General features: G+C 44.4%; 1 protein-coding gene across 1 annotated transcript in view; it reads right to left on the reverse strand.

The window, feature by feature from the left end:
* NID2 (nidogen 2) overlaps window positions 1–4,350 on the reverse strand; it is a 79,113-nt gene extending 74,763 nt beyond the window's left edge. Inside the window, exons 1-2 of the mRNA XM_036842643.1 lie at window positions 4,035–4,350; window positions 3,049–3,357 (exon numbers count right to left, since the gene is read on the reverse strand). Coding sequence (XP_036698538.1) covers window positions 3,049–3,357; window positions 4,035–4,265 — 540 coding nt within the window. The 5' untranslated portion in view covers window positions 4,266–4,350. The remainder of the gene's footprint in view (window positions 1–3,048; window positions 3,358–4,034) is intronic.
* Between the last annotated feature and the right edge of the window lie 12,567 nt (window positions 4,351–16,917).

Raw genomic sequence — 16,917 nt, forward strand, 5'->3', positions numbered from 1 at the left:
ATGAAGAGTGGCCCCCACTTGCCACAACTAGAGAAAGCCCACGCGCAGAAATGAGGACCCAACACAGCCATAAATAAAGTAAAATAAAAAAAAAAAGAAATCTGTATTCTAAACCTGCCTTTGCCTCACTATGTACAGAATTCTAGACAACTGCCTTAACTTACTAGGTATGGCAAACAATAAGTCTTGCTGTACTTATCTTAAACATGCAGCATTGTTGTGGGAAGACAGCATGATAAAATGTTGTTATAAGAATTAACAAGATATCCTGAATAAACAACATATATAATAATTGTCTAAGTAGTCAGTCTTTCCATTGAACTCTTACCTTCTCAATACAGTCAAAAAGAGCTCTCTTTAAAAAATAAAATAACAACAAAAAACTTCTGTTTAAAATCCTTCAAAAGCTGCCCAATGCCAAAGAACCAAGTCCAAACTCCGAGCATAGCATGATCTGCCCCCGCTCCATGGCCTTCCCAGCCTCATGTCCCACCACCCTTCCTCTTCAGTAATAAGATACCACATGGAATGCCCCAAACACATTATACAATATAGTCCATGGGTGATATGTCATATGCTACCTCTTCTATTGGGAATGTTCTACTCTACTCAACTCAGATGCAAAGACAATTGCTCACCAAAACTTTCCCAGATCAGTTCCCCTAACAAGGGAGGGGTAGAGTTAATCTCTTTAAGTCAAGATGCTACTTCACTTATCATACTGAATAATAATCAATATCCCTATTAAACTATGACATCCTTAGGAGTAAAGAATGTGTCCTTTCACAGTCTCTACATGTCCTGACATACAGTAAGTGCAAAAAAGTTTGTTGGATGAATAAATCTCAACTATGTTTAAATATAAATTACTTACATACACATACATATATGAATATGTCACATATAAGATATATGTTTAGAAAAGAAGACTGGAAGAAAACACAATAAAATACTAGCAGTGGTGACCTCTGGTTAGTATAATTATAAACGTTATTTTCTAAACTTTGTATTATAGATATATTAAACTTTAAATGTTTTTTAAACTTATGGACAAAAGTGAATTAATGAATGCAACATACCTTATTCATCTTTCTCCAACCCTCCACCTAGACCAATGCCCTGAACAAAGAAGGTGCTCAAAGTCTATGAGTCTGTCCCTGTTTTGTAAATAAGTTCATTTGTATCATTCTTTTTTTTAGATTCCACATATAAGCGATAGCATACGATATTTCTCTTTCTCTTTCTGACTTACTTCACTCAGTATGACAATCCATGTTGCCGCAAATGGCATTATTTCATTCTTTTTAATGGCTGAGTAATATTCCATTGTATAAATGACTTAGAGAACAAACTTATCGTTACCAGGGGGGAAGGGATAGTTAGGGAGTTTGAGTCTGACATGTACACACTGCTATATTTAAAATGGATAACCAACAAGGACCTACTGTACAGCACAGGGAACTCTGCTCAATGTTATGTGGCAGCCTGGATGGGAGGGGAGTTTGGGGGGAGAATGGACACATGTATATGTACGGCTGAGTTGCTTTGCTGTGCACCTGAAACTATCACAACATTGTTAATCAGCTATACTCCAATATAAAATAAAATTTTTTTTTTAAAAAAGAAGGTGCTCAGTGTATTTGTTTGAATTGAATGTACTCTGTTGAATTGAATAACTGAAATGTCAAACCTATGCATTAAAAAATCATTCAGTAAACAAAACTAGATGTTGCCTGACCCCCAAAAAAATGAACGGCAAAAATCAATTCAAATGATTTGTATTTCTAGATCTTCTTTGCTTAGTAAAGCCTTTAGGAAATATTCCTCTTACTCAGGGAGCACAGAATAAGAATGGCCACCATCTTGAATCACTCATTGAGAGTGGGCAAGCTAGTTAATCTCTCTGAACCTACGGAGGATATGTGTCATCTTTCTATAGCTAAGAATCACTTTGATGAGTTAAAATAGAGATAAACTCAAAGAGTTTCAGCCTTCAGAGTTGACATTTTAGATCCAGGTCTAATTTCATAGGAGGAAGCCCTTACCTACCCCAGGAGTGAGGCAGCTCACCTTTTGCCAAGCCACCCTGGCGCCACCTGATGTCCATTTGGAGTACCTCAAATGTTGCTGCCAAGCCTAATGACCGGGAGCTTACGTTGTTTCACTTTCTCAGGTAGAGACTATTCAAGGAATCAAGGGCAGTCTCCTGTAAAGTACGGAGCATGTGAACCGGTACCTGGAGGGCAATTTGGCAAAGGCTATTAAAACCTTATAAAAAATGCATCACTCTGGCCCACCAATTCCGCTTCCTGGAATGTCAACTAGTGACATGGTACAAAGATTTATCTTAAAAAAGAAAAAGTGCTTCACAAATATATAATGATGAAAAATTGGAAATAACCTTGCTGACCAGTGGGCACAATGAGAAATCCACTGGATGGAATATATGCAAACATTAACAATGATGTTGTAGAAGTATATTTATTGACAGCTAAACATATTCAGAGTTTACTAATTAGTGAAAAAAAAGTTACAAAACCGTATGTGCAATGTGAACTCATCATTAATAGACAGTGATAGATACAGATATGGATAGGAAAAAGCTCTGGCAGATGCACACGAAACTGTTTTAACAGTGGTTATCTTTGAGTGGTAGGAAAATGAGTGGTTGTTCTTTTTAAAATTGCCAGCATTTTCTGATGTGTTTCCTTCAATGAACATGTAATTAGAAATAATTCTTGTATATATGAGGTGATTCTAAAAACAATCAAACCATAAACCCCTTCTGCATCTGCACTGGGGCACTCACATCCCTTAAGCAGTTCTCCCCTTGCAAGAATGACCTCTCAGACCCTCAGAGAAAGCTTGGAGAAAACAGCCTTCTTCCCTTCCGAGCCACTTCAGCCCTGGTGCCACCAAACTATACATCAGATTTAGCGGGAGAGCAGACTCAGGAAAAATTTCAAGCCAGTCCCTGGGTTCCAGCCCAGAATTCAAGCCCATCCCTCGGTTGGCACAGAGGCCAAGCAAGCATCCCTGGTCGCTTACCTCTCCCGAGGGCGGGGCCCAGCGCGTGGCCTCCTCGTAGGCGCCCACCTGCTCCCAGGTAGCCAGGAAGGCGTGGGTGGGGGCGAAGTGCGCGCCGGAGCGCGGGAAGCCTGCGCGCACGTAGCGGGCGGCCAGGCCCAGCACCGCCGGGGAGGTGTCCTCGCGGTAAAGGACCCGGCCCCTGCCGTGACTCGTGTCGATGTCGGCCAGGAAAGGGGCGATGGCCGGGAAGTCTGTGGGGAAATCATCGTCCACATACTGGGTCTCCCTGGGGAAGTCCTGGGTGGAGATGATGCCGTTGGTGACCACCTGGGGGACGAGGGGGACAAAAGTGTGTCGGTCGCGTACGTTGCAGGAAGCCCAAGGAGGGCCACCACAGGTCCGGACGCGAGCGCCCACCCTGGCTCCGTAAAGAGGGAAGGGAACCGCCCAGGGCATGAAGCTCCCCCTTCCCCATCGGCTGGGAGACCGATTCCTGGTTCAGGGCGACCAGCGCAACTTCAGCCGGCGTCCCATCCGTCACCCCTAGCCCACAAGCGCGGTGCAATAGGTCCAGGAGCCCTAAAACTCGTTCACGTTATCTTCACACTTCCCGCACAACCCTGGAAAAAAGCTACGGGTCCGAGGAGGGAACACCCAGCTCTGCAGACGTGCACAGCCTCCTCGCTGTCCTAACTGGAAACCCCACTGGCCGGCTTGGCAATCCCACCTTCTTTTCTGCCTGGGACGCTTATGCGGCTGCGAACAATTCTGAACACCTCCTCCCCTCCCCCCCGCCCCCCTGAAGCAGGGAAAAGCAGAGGGTCCGGCAACAGCATCGCTGCAAAGCCAGGTCCCACCCCGAGGGCGCTCGGGGACAGCCGACTGTGCGGACTATTTCCTCCCTTCGGAAGGCAGGGGTTCACTGAGAGCCGCACTACACTGACGCCTGCTCAGAAGCTGCACGAAATCTGCAGAATCCCGCACCAGGAAGAAGCTAAACTTACGTAGAGTTCGCTGAATTGGGCTTCATAGAAGCGCAGGGGAAGCGCCAGCTTCACGGCAGCCGAGCTTTCGTCGTCGCCTTCCTGCAGGAGCTGGTCCCCTCGCGACTGCCCGTAGGGGAAGAGCTCGCCCGGGTGCAGCGCCGCGGCCCGGGACAGCAGCAGCAGCAGCAGCAGGAGCGGCGGCGGCGGCGGCGGCAGCGCGGGCCGCTCGTCCGCCCGGTCCCCCCGCATGCTCTCTCGGCCCTGGGCTGCCCCACGGCAGAGCGCGTCCCGGCTCCGCCAACCAGCCCACTAGACCCGCCGCGCTGGCCTCCAACCTGGATCCCGGCGGGGTCCCGGGCGGGGCGGGACTCCGGGCCCTCCCAGAGCGCTGATTGGCTGCGGCCCTGGCCCCGGGACCAATCGCCGGCTCTGAGAAAGTTCGACAGCGGCCACCACATCTGGTTCTCATTTAAGTTTTCTAAGGCAGTGGTCACCGGACCGGCGGGGCTGGCGGGGTGAAACATCCCGGCCAGGGGTGGTCGGAACCATTTCTCCTCCGCCTCCGCTCCCCGAGAGCTCGCGGGGGCACTCTCACCCTCCTCTCGAGGCTGCCCAGGGGTGCCGGCGACTCCCGCCTCCGGGACCAAATGGCCCGCACGGTCCGAAGGCAGCAGCGCTGCAGGAGATGACCTCAGCGCCAAGGGGGACCTCGCGGCGGCTTGTGCAGCTGCTGGCTGGCGCGAAGTGCCCCGCCAGGCTGGCAAGGCGAGGATGGTGCCCTGCCCTGTGGTGCCGGGCGCCCCTCGCCCTCGAGGTCAGGCTCTCGGGCCGAGAAGCAAAAGGCACTGTCGCAGCCACAGCTTCCTCGACCTCTTCGCTCCACCCAGAGACGCTGCGGAGAAGCGCGCCTTTGTATGAAGCCGGGGGGCTGACTCCTAAATTCCGTCCCCCTCCCGAAGGCCGCCTCCCGGGAGAGCTGTACTGCCTGGGAGGACAGGGCCACCGGGCCGAAATGCCTGCCAGTTCGGGTCAAGAGCGTTGTTTACCTTCCCCGGGGAAAACCGCACCCGGGAAGGCCATGAAACCGACAGTGTGTGATCGGCTCTGTTTGGGGCACGGAATGAGGCATCCGGTTTGGACACCAAGCAGAAATGAGTCAGGAGCCACGGTGGAGGGACCCCGGGTCTCTCGCCCGCTACCCACGGGCATGGAAGCTGCCCTTGACAGCGCCCACGGAGGTGGTAACCCGAGCTCTCCGCGGGACTGGAAATCGCACAACCTCCAAACCAGCTGCGAGGGTGTGCGGGAACCCCATCTACCATAAACATCCCCGCTGCGAAGCTCCAGGAGCCGGACGAGATTTTATTACCAATATTATTATCAAGAGCTTGATATTTCCCAGATAGACTGTCTTCTCTCTCGGGACCCCCATGGGGTCCTTGGAAGCAAAGGTATTTAAAAAGAAGGGAAAAGCAAACCTTTGGAAATGCCTTAAGGGATGCTCAAAAAACAGATTTCTTTTTGTGGGTGTTTATTCCAGTTATACAAATCCTTACCGGCCCACAGGGACAAGCCCTGAAAACTTTGGAAAGATCAGACTGTGAGATTCACAGAATCAACACAAAATGGAAAATTGCCCCAAAGCAGTTTGCTTCCTTAGACTGTGGAGATTTTGTACATTTGGTGTTACAAAAATGTATTTTTGTTTGCATACATGTTCTCCTTTCTTTTGGAGACAGATATTTTCATTGTACTGAGGAGGAATTAGAAGCTCAAAGACATGAGGTGACTTGACTTGCCCAAGGTCACCTAAAGTTACTCCTTGATATGAAATCCTTCACTGGCTTTCTGTAGCCTTTGCAAATCTCTCAACTGAGAAGAATAATAGTTAACATTTATTTAGTGGTGATAAGCCATAAGTTAGTGGGTCAGGCAGACCCTAAGATGGCCCCCAATGATCCCCAGTTCCTGATGTTCACTCCCTTGCGTAATTTCTTCCCCTGGAGTAGTAGGCTGGCCTAGTAACTTCTAAACCAAAGAATGTGGCAATAGGGATAAGAAATCATTTCAATGATTAGGCTAAATCTGTCTTGCTAGCAGACTCTCTCTCCCTGGCTTTGATGAAGCAAGCCATTATGCTGGGAAGGCCCACATAGCAAGGAACGGAGGGCAGGCTCTGGCCAACATCTGCAAGGCACTGCCAACAATCATGTAAGTGAGCTTGGAAGTGGATCCTTCCCCAGTCATGTCTTGAGATGGCACGTTAGCTCTGGCTGACACTCTGACTGCAGCCTAGTGAGAGACCCTGAAGCAGAGGACCCTCACTAAGCAGGGCTCAGATTCCAGACCCACAGATACTTGAGAATTTAATAAAGCCACGTTGTTTTTGTTTTTGTTTTTTTTTGTTTTTATTTTATGGCTGTGTTGGGTCTTCGTTTCCGTGCGAGGGCTTTCTCAAGTTGCGGCAAGTGGGGGCCACTCTTCATCGCGGTGCGCGGGCCTCTCACTATCGCGGCCTCTCTCGTTGTGGAGCACAGGCTCCAGACGCGGAGGCTCAGCAATTATGGCTCACGGGCCTAGTCGCTCCGTGGCATGTGGGATCTTCCCAGACCAGGGCTCGAACCCGTGTCCCCTGCATTGGCAGGCAGATTCTCAACCACTGCGCCACCAGGGAAGCCCAAAGCCGTGTTGTTTTAAGCTGTTATGGTTTGGGATAATTTGTTATGCAGCAATAGATAAGTGATAGAGCTAGACAGACACTGTGCTAAAGAAATCAAGACTTGATTTCTAGGTTAAAAAAAAAAAAGAACAGCTACTGCTACATGGCTAGTAAGTACAAGAGCTGTGACTTGAACTCAGTTGTGTCTGATTTCTAAACGTCTGATCTTTAGCTCTAAATCACATTGCCACAAGGCCCTCTGCAAGGCAGCTCAAGACTACGTCTCTAACTTCAGCTCTGGCCGCCACTGGCCTTTCAGCTGGGACTTTAGTTCTCAAAGGCAACCTCCTATTATATGGTTTGGACAACCCCACATGCTAGTCCCTCTACCTGTAATGTTTTTTCCAATCAGTCTCATCTAGCCAAAAACTTACTCAAGAATTGAATCAAAACCCTTCTCTCCAGGAAGCTTTCCTGGAAACCAGTCTAACATAGAAGCCCCTTCTCTGCTCCATGTGCCCAGCGCTTGTCATTATCATATCTCCTGCCATCCCTGGTCTCCTCATAGGCCCCTCCCTACCACTACAACACTTGGAGGGAGGGGACTTGGTCTCATTCATGGCCTGCTACAACTCCAGCCTGGCTCGTTGGAAGACCCTTAAAGAAATATTTGTTGAAAGAGTGAAGCCAAGCAAGGCAACCTAGGCCTAGGATCCATGTCTGCAGCTCAGATGAAACATTCTTGTCCCTACACCACCTTTCCTGCTAATCTGACCTGAGTTTTGTAATCCTCTTTACCAGGCTGCCTAGCGACTCACCTACCACTGCTCTCCAGTTTTTGTCATTCTTTCATTCATTCATCCATTCAGCAACTATTTCCTGGGAGTTTACCATGACAAACACAACTCTGCAAGAAATAACAGAGTGCAAGATGTGACCCTTGACCTTACGGATCTCATAAGCAGTTGCAAAAACAAAGCATAAATATGGGAAAAAAAAAAAAAAAGAAAGGAGCGGGGCTTCCCTGGTGGCGCAGTGGTTGAGAATCTGCCTGCCAATGCAGGGGACACGGGTTCGAGCCCTGGTCTGGGAGGATCCCACATGCCACGGAGCAGCTGGGCCCGTGAGCCACAACTACTGAGCCTGCGCGTCTGGAGCCTGTGCCCCGCAACGGGAGGGGCCGCGAAAGTGAAAGGCCCGCGCACCGCGATGAAGAGTGGCCCCCGCTTGCCGCAACTAGAGAAAGCCCTCGCACGAACCGAAGACCCAACACAGCCAAAAATAAATAAATAAATAAATAAAGTAGCTATAAAATTTAAAAAATATATATTAAAAAAAAAAAAAAAGGAGCAATGCTGCAATGTAGCATGCATTTAACAGCAAAACGGGCAAAAAATGCCCTTGAACTGAGAGGCTGTCACTAGGTTTGAATCTGATGTTATCTGAATACGAAGAAGTAGATCCAACAGGGAAGAGGCTGAAATGAGCAGTCCTGACTCCTGTCTGCATTAAAGTGGCCGAATTCTTTTTGAAATATGAGGCTTTGGACAGCTGTGCTTGAGCAGACACTCCTTTGAGCTCTTATTCTAATATTGTTTTTAAAAGACTCTATGGTACCCAAAGAGTGGTTTCTCCTTTAAAATGTCACTTTGGGTCTTGGTGAAAAGAAAAAAATCTGTCATAGCTATTTCACTGGTCAAAGTAAATACTGAAAAAGTATTTCTCTTGTATCCCCAGCTCCAGAGTAGAATTTCCATGACCTGCCAGACTAGCTAAAGAGACATAGGCCCTTCCAGGCTGGAAGTTATAGAGGACTTCTTCTCTAGACATTTTTAGTCCTCTTGGATTGGATCTTCAGAGTAATTGCTTGAGAGGTAAGATTCTCAAGTGCAGGAGTTTTTAACCCAAGCCACGGATGGTACCAGATGCCTTGCCAATAGACCTCGGCAAGAGTCTCCAAAGTTTTATATATATATATATATATATATATACTTGTGGCTATATTTCTGTTATAAATACAATGACTTCAAGAATGATGACATTTCCTGTTATTTTAATCAAGAGAATGAAAACACATTTGCTCCATGGTATGGCAAATAGATTTTAGTATTCAAGGCCAAGTTCTATGTATAGCACGGACTGGTGTGTGTACATGTTTGTATTGGAGGTGGCCTTGGCAGAAAATATTCTGGTTCTTGTTGCACACAGTGATTCCCTACATGACTTTACTCTCCATTAAATTCCAGGCTGGGTGTTCTAGCAGGTAGAGAAAATAGAGTTGTGCAAATTTGCCCATCTCCACAGACTCAGGATTGATTGAAAATTATGTTAGGCCTATGAAAAACCATTCACTACTTAGAAATTCCTAGTGCTTGGGATATATTTGAAGGTCATTACAATGTAGGTGGGATGCCCTACATTTGAATGACCTCCAAATATATCCCAAGCCCTAAGTCTGAGTTTTTCATTTATGTCCAACTCCCTGCTGAATATCCTCTTGGGATGATACTTCAAACCGACATCTAAGAGAATGAGATCCACTACTCAGAATTTCTGAGTTTTCAGTTTCAGTTAATGGCAGCAGTATCCACTCCCTCTCTATTACCATTGCCCTGTTTTGGGTCCTCACTATTTCCCACCTGCTAGCTTCTGTGGCAGAAACTACAGGTTAGCTACATACCATACCTGAAAACTACCACTTATTCCCAACCTCCTCCCTTGCCCAAATCTACTACGTAAGTAAGAAGGTCACTGATTTCCCAGCTTCTCTTACAGTTAGAGGTGGCCAGCTAGTATAGTCCTGACCTGACCACCAGTAGTTTCCTCAAAGTATGGTGGTCCCTGGGAGGGCTTTTACACTGGTGATTAAAGGGAAGAGTAGCATCTTTCCCTATTCTTGCTTCCTTAAACACAAATGTGTTGTTTTGAGCTCAGACGGCCATCTTCTGACCATGAGGTGACACTGTGAGGACAAAAGGATAGCAAAGCAAAAAGGCAACAAGGATGTGAGTGTCTTAGCCAGTGAGGAACTGCCTACCTCCAGACTTAGAAAACAAACCCTGTTGGCTTAAGCACTGTTCCACGCAGCAGTACCTAATCCTAACAGATACTTTGCTAAATCCTTCCTCTATGTGTATCTCAAACACAAATCTGACCATCACATATTCCTGTCTAAGACCCTCTGGTGGCTCTCCCTCACCTTTAGGGTGAATCTTAAGCTGGAAGGGCCCTCATGGCTTGGCCTCACCTGTCATCTCCTGCGCCTTCCTGCTCACACCTTTAGCAACACCCAACTGTTTCTAGTTCCCCGTCCACACAAGTATTTTGCTTCTGGTGTTCCTCTGGTCACGCTGTTCTTGGACTGGAACACCCTGCCCGTCTCCTGATGGTCTCTCCTTCCCTTCAGGATGCAGGGCAGACATCACATCACATGAGCAGCCTCTCCAAATTCTGGCAGAGAACCTCTCCTCTGCGTGGCTGTGACACCCGGGCACACTCCTGTCTTAGCTCCTCACCGAAAATACTGAAATGGCCTATTTATGTCTGTCCCTTCATCTGGTTGAAAGGGCCTCGGTTGTAGTTTTCCTGTAATGGCACTCTTCTGTGTTCTTTTTTCTTATGCACTCTAATGTCTGTTTCAGACTGTTTTTCCCACAAGCCTGAGCACGGAAAGAGAGATAGACTTTGACAGTCCCACCTGGCCACTAGAATGTGAACCAGCGCTCGAGGGCAGGATCGGATCTTCCTCATATTCTAAATCTCATGGGTCTAGCACAGTACCTGCTACAACCCTCTGGGCTGTTTAGTAAACCACTGTTGATTTGAAGGGGGAAAAAGTGTTGTAAAGAAATCTTTCTTAACTCCTGTACTTTTTCCCAAGCAACCCACTCCCTGCTTCTTCACATATTAATTATATCCTGGATTGTTGCGGGGAAAGTAGAAATTAAAAGGTGTGGCTTTTATGTTGGTAGACAAGATTTCTACTGCTGATTATATTTGAAGGTATTCCGGTTGATGACATTAGATGCCTATAGAAAGAATAGTGCAGAAAGGCCAGTACTGCTCCCTTTCCTCCTGTGACTACCCCAAGTACAAGTTAGGATTTAATTACTATAACATCAGCATGCAGCTCCTTCACAAAGACTTCTCTCCCTACCCAGACGGTAAGTTCCTCAAAGGTCCTGTTTTTCACTTCCTTTAAGACTCCCACAGCTGTCTAACACAATGCTGAATAAATAAGGGCTGGTCAACTTCTAATGAGTTGAGTGACTGCCCGGGAGTGATCTCAGTGTGCGCTGTCTCATTGGGTAGTGGCTGTGGCCGTGTTTCCAGAGGCTGTTGTCCTTGGCTTCATCTGTGCTGCTTTCCTAGACATCCTGTGCTTCTTACCGAATTGAATCACCTTGTTTCTGCCGCATGTGACCGGCTGGCCATTGTCACTTCCTCTAGAAGTTAGTGCATGAGTCAGAACAATGCTAATAAAGCCAAAGATAATCATGGCAAGCCTTAATTGAACCTTTATAATGTACCAGGTTCTAGTTAAGGACCGGATAAGAATGAGTTCATTAATCCATTGTACACGCCCATTTTGCAGATAAAGAAACTGAGGCGAGAGGGATTAAGCAACTTGACCAAAAACTTAGCCAGCAAGGGTTGAAACCAGAATTCAAACCCAGGCAGTCCAACTCTCTTAGTTTATATCTGTGGCCTCCAGAGCTTTTTTTGATTTGCCACACTGAACATTGCTGTGCCAGGTACCAGGCAGAGAATCTGATCCGAAATTAACCAAAATCCACCCTCAGCAGTAGTTTCCCAGATACATCTGATATTTGAAACACAGCCTACAGGACATATATTCTCTATATTCCTTCCCTGTACTAAGTTATGTCATCAGAAAACAATGCAGTAGGGTTATGTTATCTTACTGCTTCCAAAAAATACCTTGACTGAGTTAAGATTTAATTTTATGCTTTCAACCTTTATGGAAGGTCTTTATGAGAAAAATCAACTTGATAAACATTTCAGTATCTTTTTATAAAGCTACATTTAATGATACTATTTTAATGAATTTTCTCATATAAGGTTTACAAGAAAAATGCCTCTTAAAATTCAGGACCAGGAATAAGTAAGTATCTCCAGTCTAATCTGGGTGTCTCTGGGAATCAAACATTGATTAAACTGTACACCTCCCCATAGATCACATGGTGCCAGTCACAGAACCCAAGAGTTAATCCTGAGCTCATTTCCTTTCAGGAAAGCATTTTAATTCTATAGCAATTCTCCAAGTTCATTGTGCTGAAAACGAATGTGTCACCTTTCACACCAACCCAGTCCTTCTCCTGCCTCCCATTGCTGTCAACTGTGACACCATGTCCCCAGACACTCAAGCCGAAACCTCAGCCACCTCTATTTGACTTCTCGCTTTCCCTTTTCATGTACATCCAATTACTTGACAAATGCCACAGACCACAGATTCACAGAGATCAAGATTTTGTCTTTTTTGCTCACTGGTGTGTTCCCTGCCCCTAATGTAATACCTGACACACGGTAAACGTTTCATAAATATTTAGTGAATGAATATAATTCTGTAGATTTACTTCCTGCCTCCTGGTCTCCAGTCTTTTGCCCCCTTCCAATCCTCCCTGCCGTCACTCAAGTCCAGGCACTTACCACCTCTCCTTGTCGTTAAACAACACTCTAATCTACCCAGTCTTAGCCCACAAGTTCCAGTCTATCAGAGTTCAGCTGCTGTTAAGTAAGCTTCCTAAAATACCTGAATATGCGCCTTCCTTGTTCAAAGGCTTCCCCTGACCTACCATTCAAGAGGAGCGTTGGATATTATTCTTACATCTGCTTGCAATAATAACTACACGGTATGAGTGAAAAGGAGAAGGAGCAGAGGTCAGACCACGGCAGCTGGGGAGGAAGACGCTGATTAGAACTAAGCACACGGTCAGGATGAAGACAGATAGCTTACGCACCTTTCAGGTTGTGGGAATGAAAGGAGGTTATGTAAAGCAGGTAAAAATGGTAAAGCGCCACAGACAGTTAATGTTTTATCTATCAGTAATACATGTTCCTGTAGATGTCATCAAAAAAAAAAAAAAAAAAGCAAAGACATGTCAGAGAAATGGATGTATCATTTTAGAAAGACTTGTCATAGGTTTTCATTCATTATCTTACTAGGTCATAACAATCCTTACAGCAGCAGAGGAGTTTGTGGTTTACAGTGCACGATTTCACATGCATTGTCTCATGCAGTTCATTCCAACATCCTGAGAGGCAAGCATTAGTATCTTCAGGGGAGACTGAGGCTTGGAGAGGTCGGGAGACATGGCCAAAAGTTGCCTAGCTAGCAAATGGCAGTACATGCCCAATGGCACTGACACTGTGGAATTTGTTTGTGGGCACGTTCTTTGTTTCTGTGTTATCTTGAAGTAAAACCCTAGACTTTGTATGCCGAGGCTGGTACCTTAGTCACTCCACCAGTGCCGTCCCACTACCACCATCCACTGCTCTATGTAGTTCTGGAGTATTATCATTCACTATATACTCTATGTAGTAGTAGCAGCAGTAGTACTGGCAATCTACTTCAAATGTTTCATGATCCAGGCAAGCATGCATTACTTCATTTAATCCTCATGGCAACTCTTTGAGGAAAATATTATTTCTTTTTACATCTGATGAATTTTTTACATTCTGATGAGGCCCAGAAAAGCAATTTAGCTAAGGATACACAGCTACCAAGTACCGAGGCTAAAATTCAAACCTGGGCAGGCTACCTCAAAAGCTTGAGTATTTAACATCATTATACCATGTGTCCTAGAATTTTAAACATCTCCATCCTTCTAAATTGTCCTTTAATAGGGTCCTTTGCCACTTCTTTAATTTTTATTCTATATATTCAATGAGCAGTATCCTGATAAACAGGTGAGTTCATGATTCAGGAATAGTCCTGAGCATTATATATCCTTGAACTCCATTACTGACTTGATCTCATTGGGTTTCATATGTTTTTCCCCTCTTATTTCATAGACTCATAGCCTTTTGGAACTAGAAGGGGCCCAAGAAATCCTGTACTCGAATCCCCTTGCTTTAGTGTGACAAAACTCTGACTCAGGAAGTTCCAGTCTCTCGTTCACACATCGTAGCAGGAAGAGAATCAAGTTTCAAGTTCCCAGGCTAGCAACCACGGAGCCAAAGCTCCAGCCCTTTCTGCCCCACGCAATGCCGGCAATAAACGGAGATGATGGGAAGAAGCACCCTCTCTCAGATCAGTTCAAAGCACTGGTGATGGACTCTGCTGAGCTCTCTGGCTATGATCTCTTCAAAGACAAGGTATACGGGAAGGACTTAATAGACCCCTGTTCCCTTGACTTCAACGTGGAAGCATTCACTTGGTAGTTTCAGTTGAAAAGACCACCTTTTAGCCCTTAATTGAAGCATCTGGCAGCCACAGTGAACAGAATAACAGAATCACATAAGCAGAATGGTAGCTTCCCAATGTTATTTTCCGACGGGACGGGAAAGGTGTTATATTCCAAGAAGGGAAATAAAATGATAGGCATTTGGGGGAGGGTGCTTCCTTCAGTTGAGACTCCTGGGTAAGCTGTTCTGTGAAGTGGTGACTTCACTAAAAATATCTGGTGCATCCTAACCATTACTTAGGGTGCCATTTTAAAGACTTACTTACATGGAATGATCTGTTTTGGCCCTTCTATTTACAACTCAAAGCCTGACTCATTAATAAGCCATGTGAATAGGACAGGCCTCATCTCTACGCTGAGCTGGGAAATGAACGCAACCAAGAAAAATTCAGCCTTCTGGCCTCAGGCCAGCAGATTTTCTTGTGTTGTTTTCTCCTTCTCCTCCTCCTTCTTTTCCTTTTTTTTTTTTTTTAATTGCCCTTCCATAATACACACAAACTTAAAGGAAAAATGTAATTGAAAACATTGCTTTATATTTGGCAAATACCATGCTAACTGCTAAAGAGATTATTCTCACGCCGCCTACCAAAGCATTCCATTGTACATTTTGGAGCCCAGGCAGATATACACAGTTAGGGTCCATGAAACTGTCAGAGGAGAGAGAACTTTGCTTATTGTGGCCCTCAAGGGCCTTCTATACTCATGGTTTTAATAAAAGGAAGAAGGAGCATAGGAATTTAAGACAAGTAGGATGAAACAACCTTTTGCATCTAATTGGTGGGTGGGGGAAAGGCAACGCTCAGGCGTGAAGGGGGTTAAAGCCTTAATGGACGTACATCTTCCACATCTGTATCATCCACTCCTGAAGAACTGAGCATTGACCTACACTTCATACAGTTTTCGTTTATAAAGAGAGTTTGCAAGCGATGGCCCTGAACTCCCAATCCCTCCTCAAGCAGCAAGAGAATCACAGTTCATTCACACTTGGCCACTGCCTTTGTCAATTTAAAAGCAGTCTCTCTTAACTCTACCCAGAAAATTTACAGAATGAATAAAGACTTGTGAAGAAATATATATTTTTCTCATAAAACACTAATTAGATCTTTTTCTTTCAGTAACATTTTTCTGTTTTAAAAGTTATTTTAAAATGTACGTACAGTAAATTTTGCTTTTTTGGTGTACAGTTCTATGAGTTTCGACAAAAGCTTAGAGCTGTATGATCACTACCACAATCAAGAGACAGAAAGTTCCATCACCCTAAAACATTGCCCAGTGCATCCACCTCCCTCACCCCACCTCTCAGCCCTAGACACCACTAATCTGTTCTCCAAATGTCATATAAATGAAATCACAGAGCTATTTGAGCTGGACTTCTTTCACTTAGCATAATGCATTTCAGATTCATTTATTTTGGTACATGTACCTGTACATTATTCTTTTTTACTGCTGAGTAGTCCATTTTATGGGTGTACTGCAGTTTCTTTATCCACTCACTAGCTGAAGGACCTTGAGCTGTTTCCAGATGTCGCTGATTATGAATAAAGCAGCTATAAACATTCATGTACAGGTGTTTGTGTGAAAATAAGTTTCATTCTCTTGTCCTAGGAGTGCAATTTCTGGGTCATATGCTAAGTGTCTGTTTAACTTTATACCAAACTGTCAAACTGTTTTCCAGAGTTGTGGTACCATTTTACATTCCCATCAGCAATGTCTAAATGATACGGGTTTTCCTCATCCTTTCCAGCATTTGATGTTGCCACTATTGTTTACTTTAGCCATTGTGATAGATGTGCTGTGGTAGCTCACTGTGGTTTTAATTTGTATTTCTCTAATTATTAACAATGTTGAGCATCTTTTCATATGCTTATTTGCCATCTGTATATACAGATTTTAAAAACAGTCTTTACCTGGTTTCAAATGTGATACATGCTTGTTATAAAAAATTTAAATGTTACAGAAATATGTTATATTGAATACAAAAGTTTCCTTTAATAATTTTACTTTCTAGTCATAGCTACTGTTAACACCTTAGTGTATATTCCTCCATGTATATGCTAACATATATAGTATTTATAGAAGTGCAAAAATGGTGGCATTTTATACGTATTTTTTGAAAACTTGCTTTTAATCACTTAATAATAATCCTGGATAGCTTTCCACATTGTGGTGTTCAATTGTCTTGTGTTATATTTTCTAATAAAATAGAAATTTTTCTGATTTTAAGTCCAAAAAGTCACATTTTGACAATCCCATATTTTTAAACATAATAGCATTTAGTATTTCTACTATATTCTAGTAAAATTTTAAAGTTGTACCAACTTCCTGATGAAATTATACATTACACATTTCCCAGCTTTGAACTGAGAACTTTGTTGCAGCAATAAGGACTATTTTAGGAGATGTAACCAGTTGAATTATGTGGAAATATAAAACAAGGTCCAGTTAATTGCACGTATGTGTCTTAAGAAACTTGGCATATGGGTAGCTGCTCTATCATAGGGAATAGCAAGACTACAAAGAAATTTATTACATTGTATTATTGCTCACCACAGTTTTCCATATTAAACAAACTGATTTTGGTATGTATTTTTAATTATTTCACTTAAGGGCACTTCCTTTCTGCATCAATCACTCCTATTAACTCATAATATTCTCATGGGGGTTAAATTACTCTCAGTGTCCCTTTATGAATGATTTCATAAAGAATAGATATGAAGGCAAGGGAATGTAAATGATTTATTTCTTGTGACTAAAACTTAGACCCCCATGCTTGTTTAAATTTAAGGAAATTAGGGGGAAATGCTGACAATATGAT

This window comes from Balaenoptera musculus, chromosome 2 (genome assembly GCF_009873245.2).
Source record: "Balaenoptera musculus isolate JJ_BM4_2016_0621 chromosome 2, mBalMus1.pri.v3, whole genome shotgun sequence".
NCBI lineage: Eukaryota > Metazoa > Chordata > Mammalia > Artiodactyla > Balaenopteridae > Balaenoptera > Balaenoptera musculus.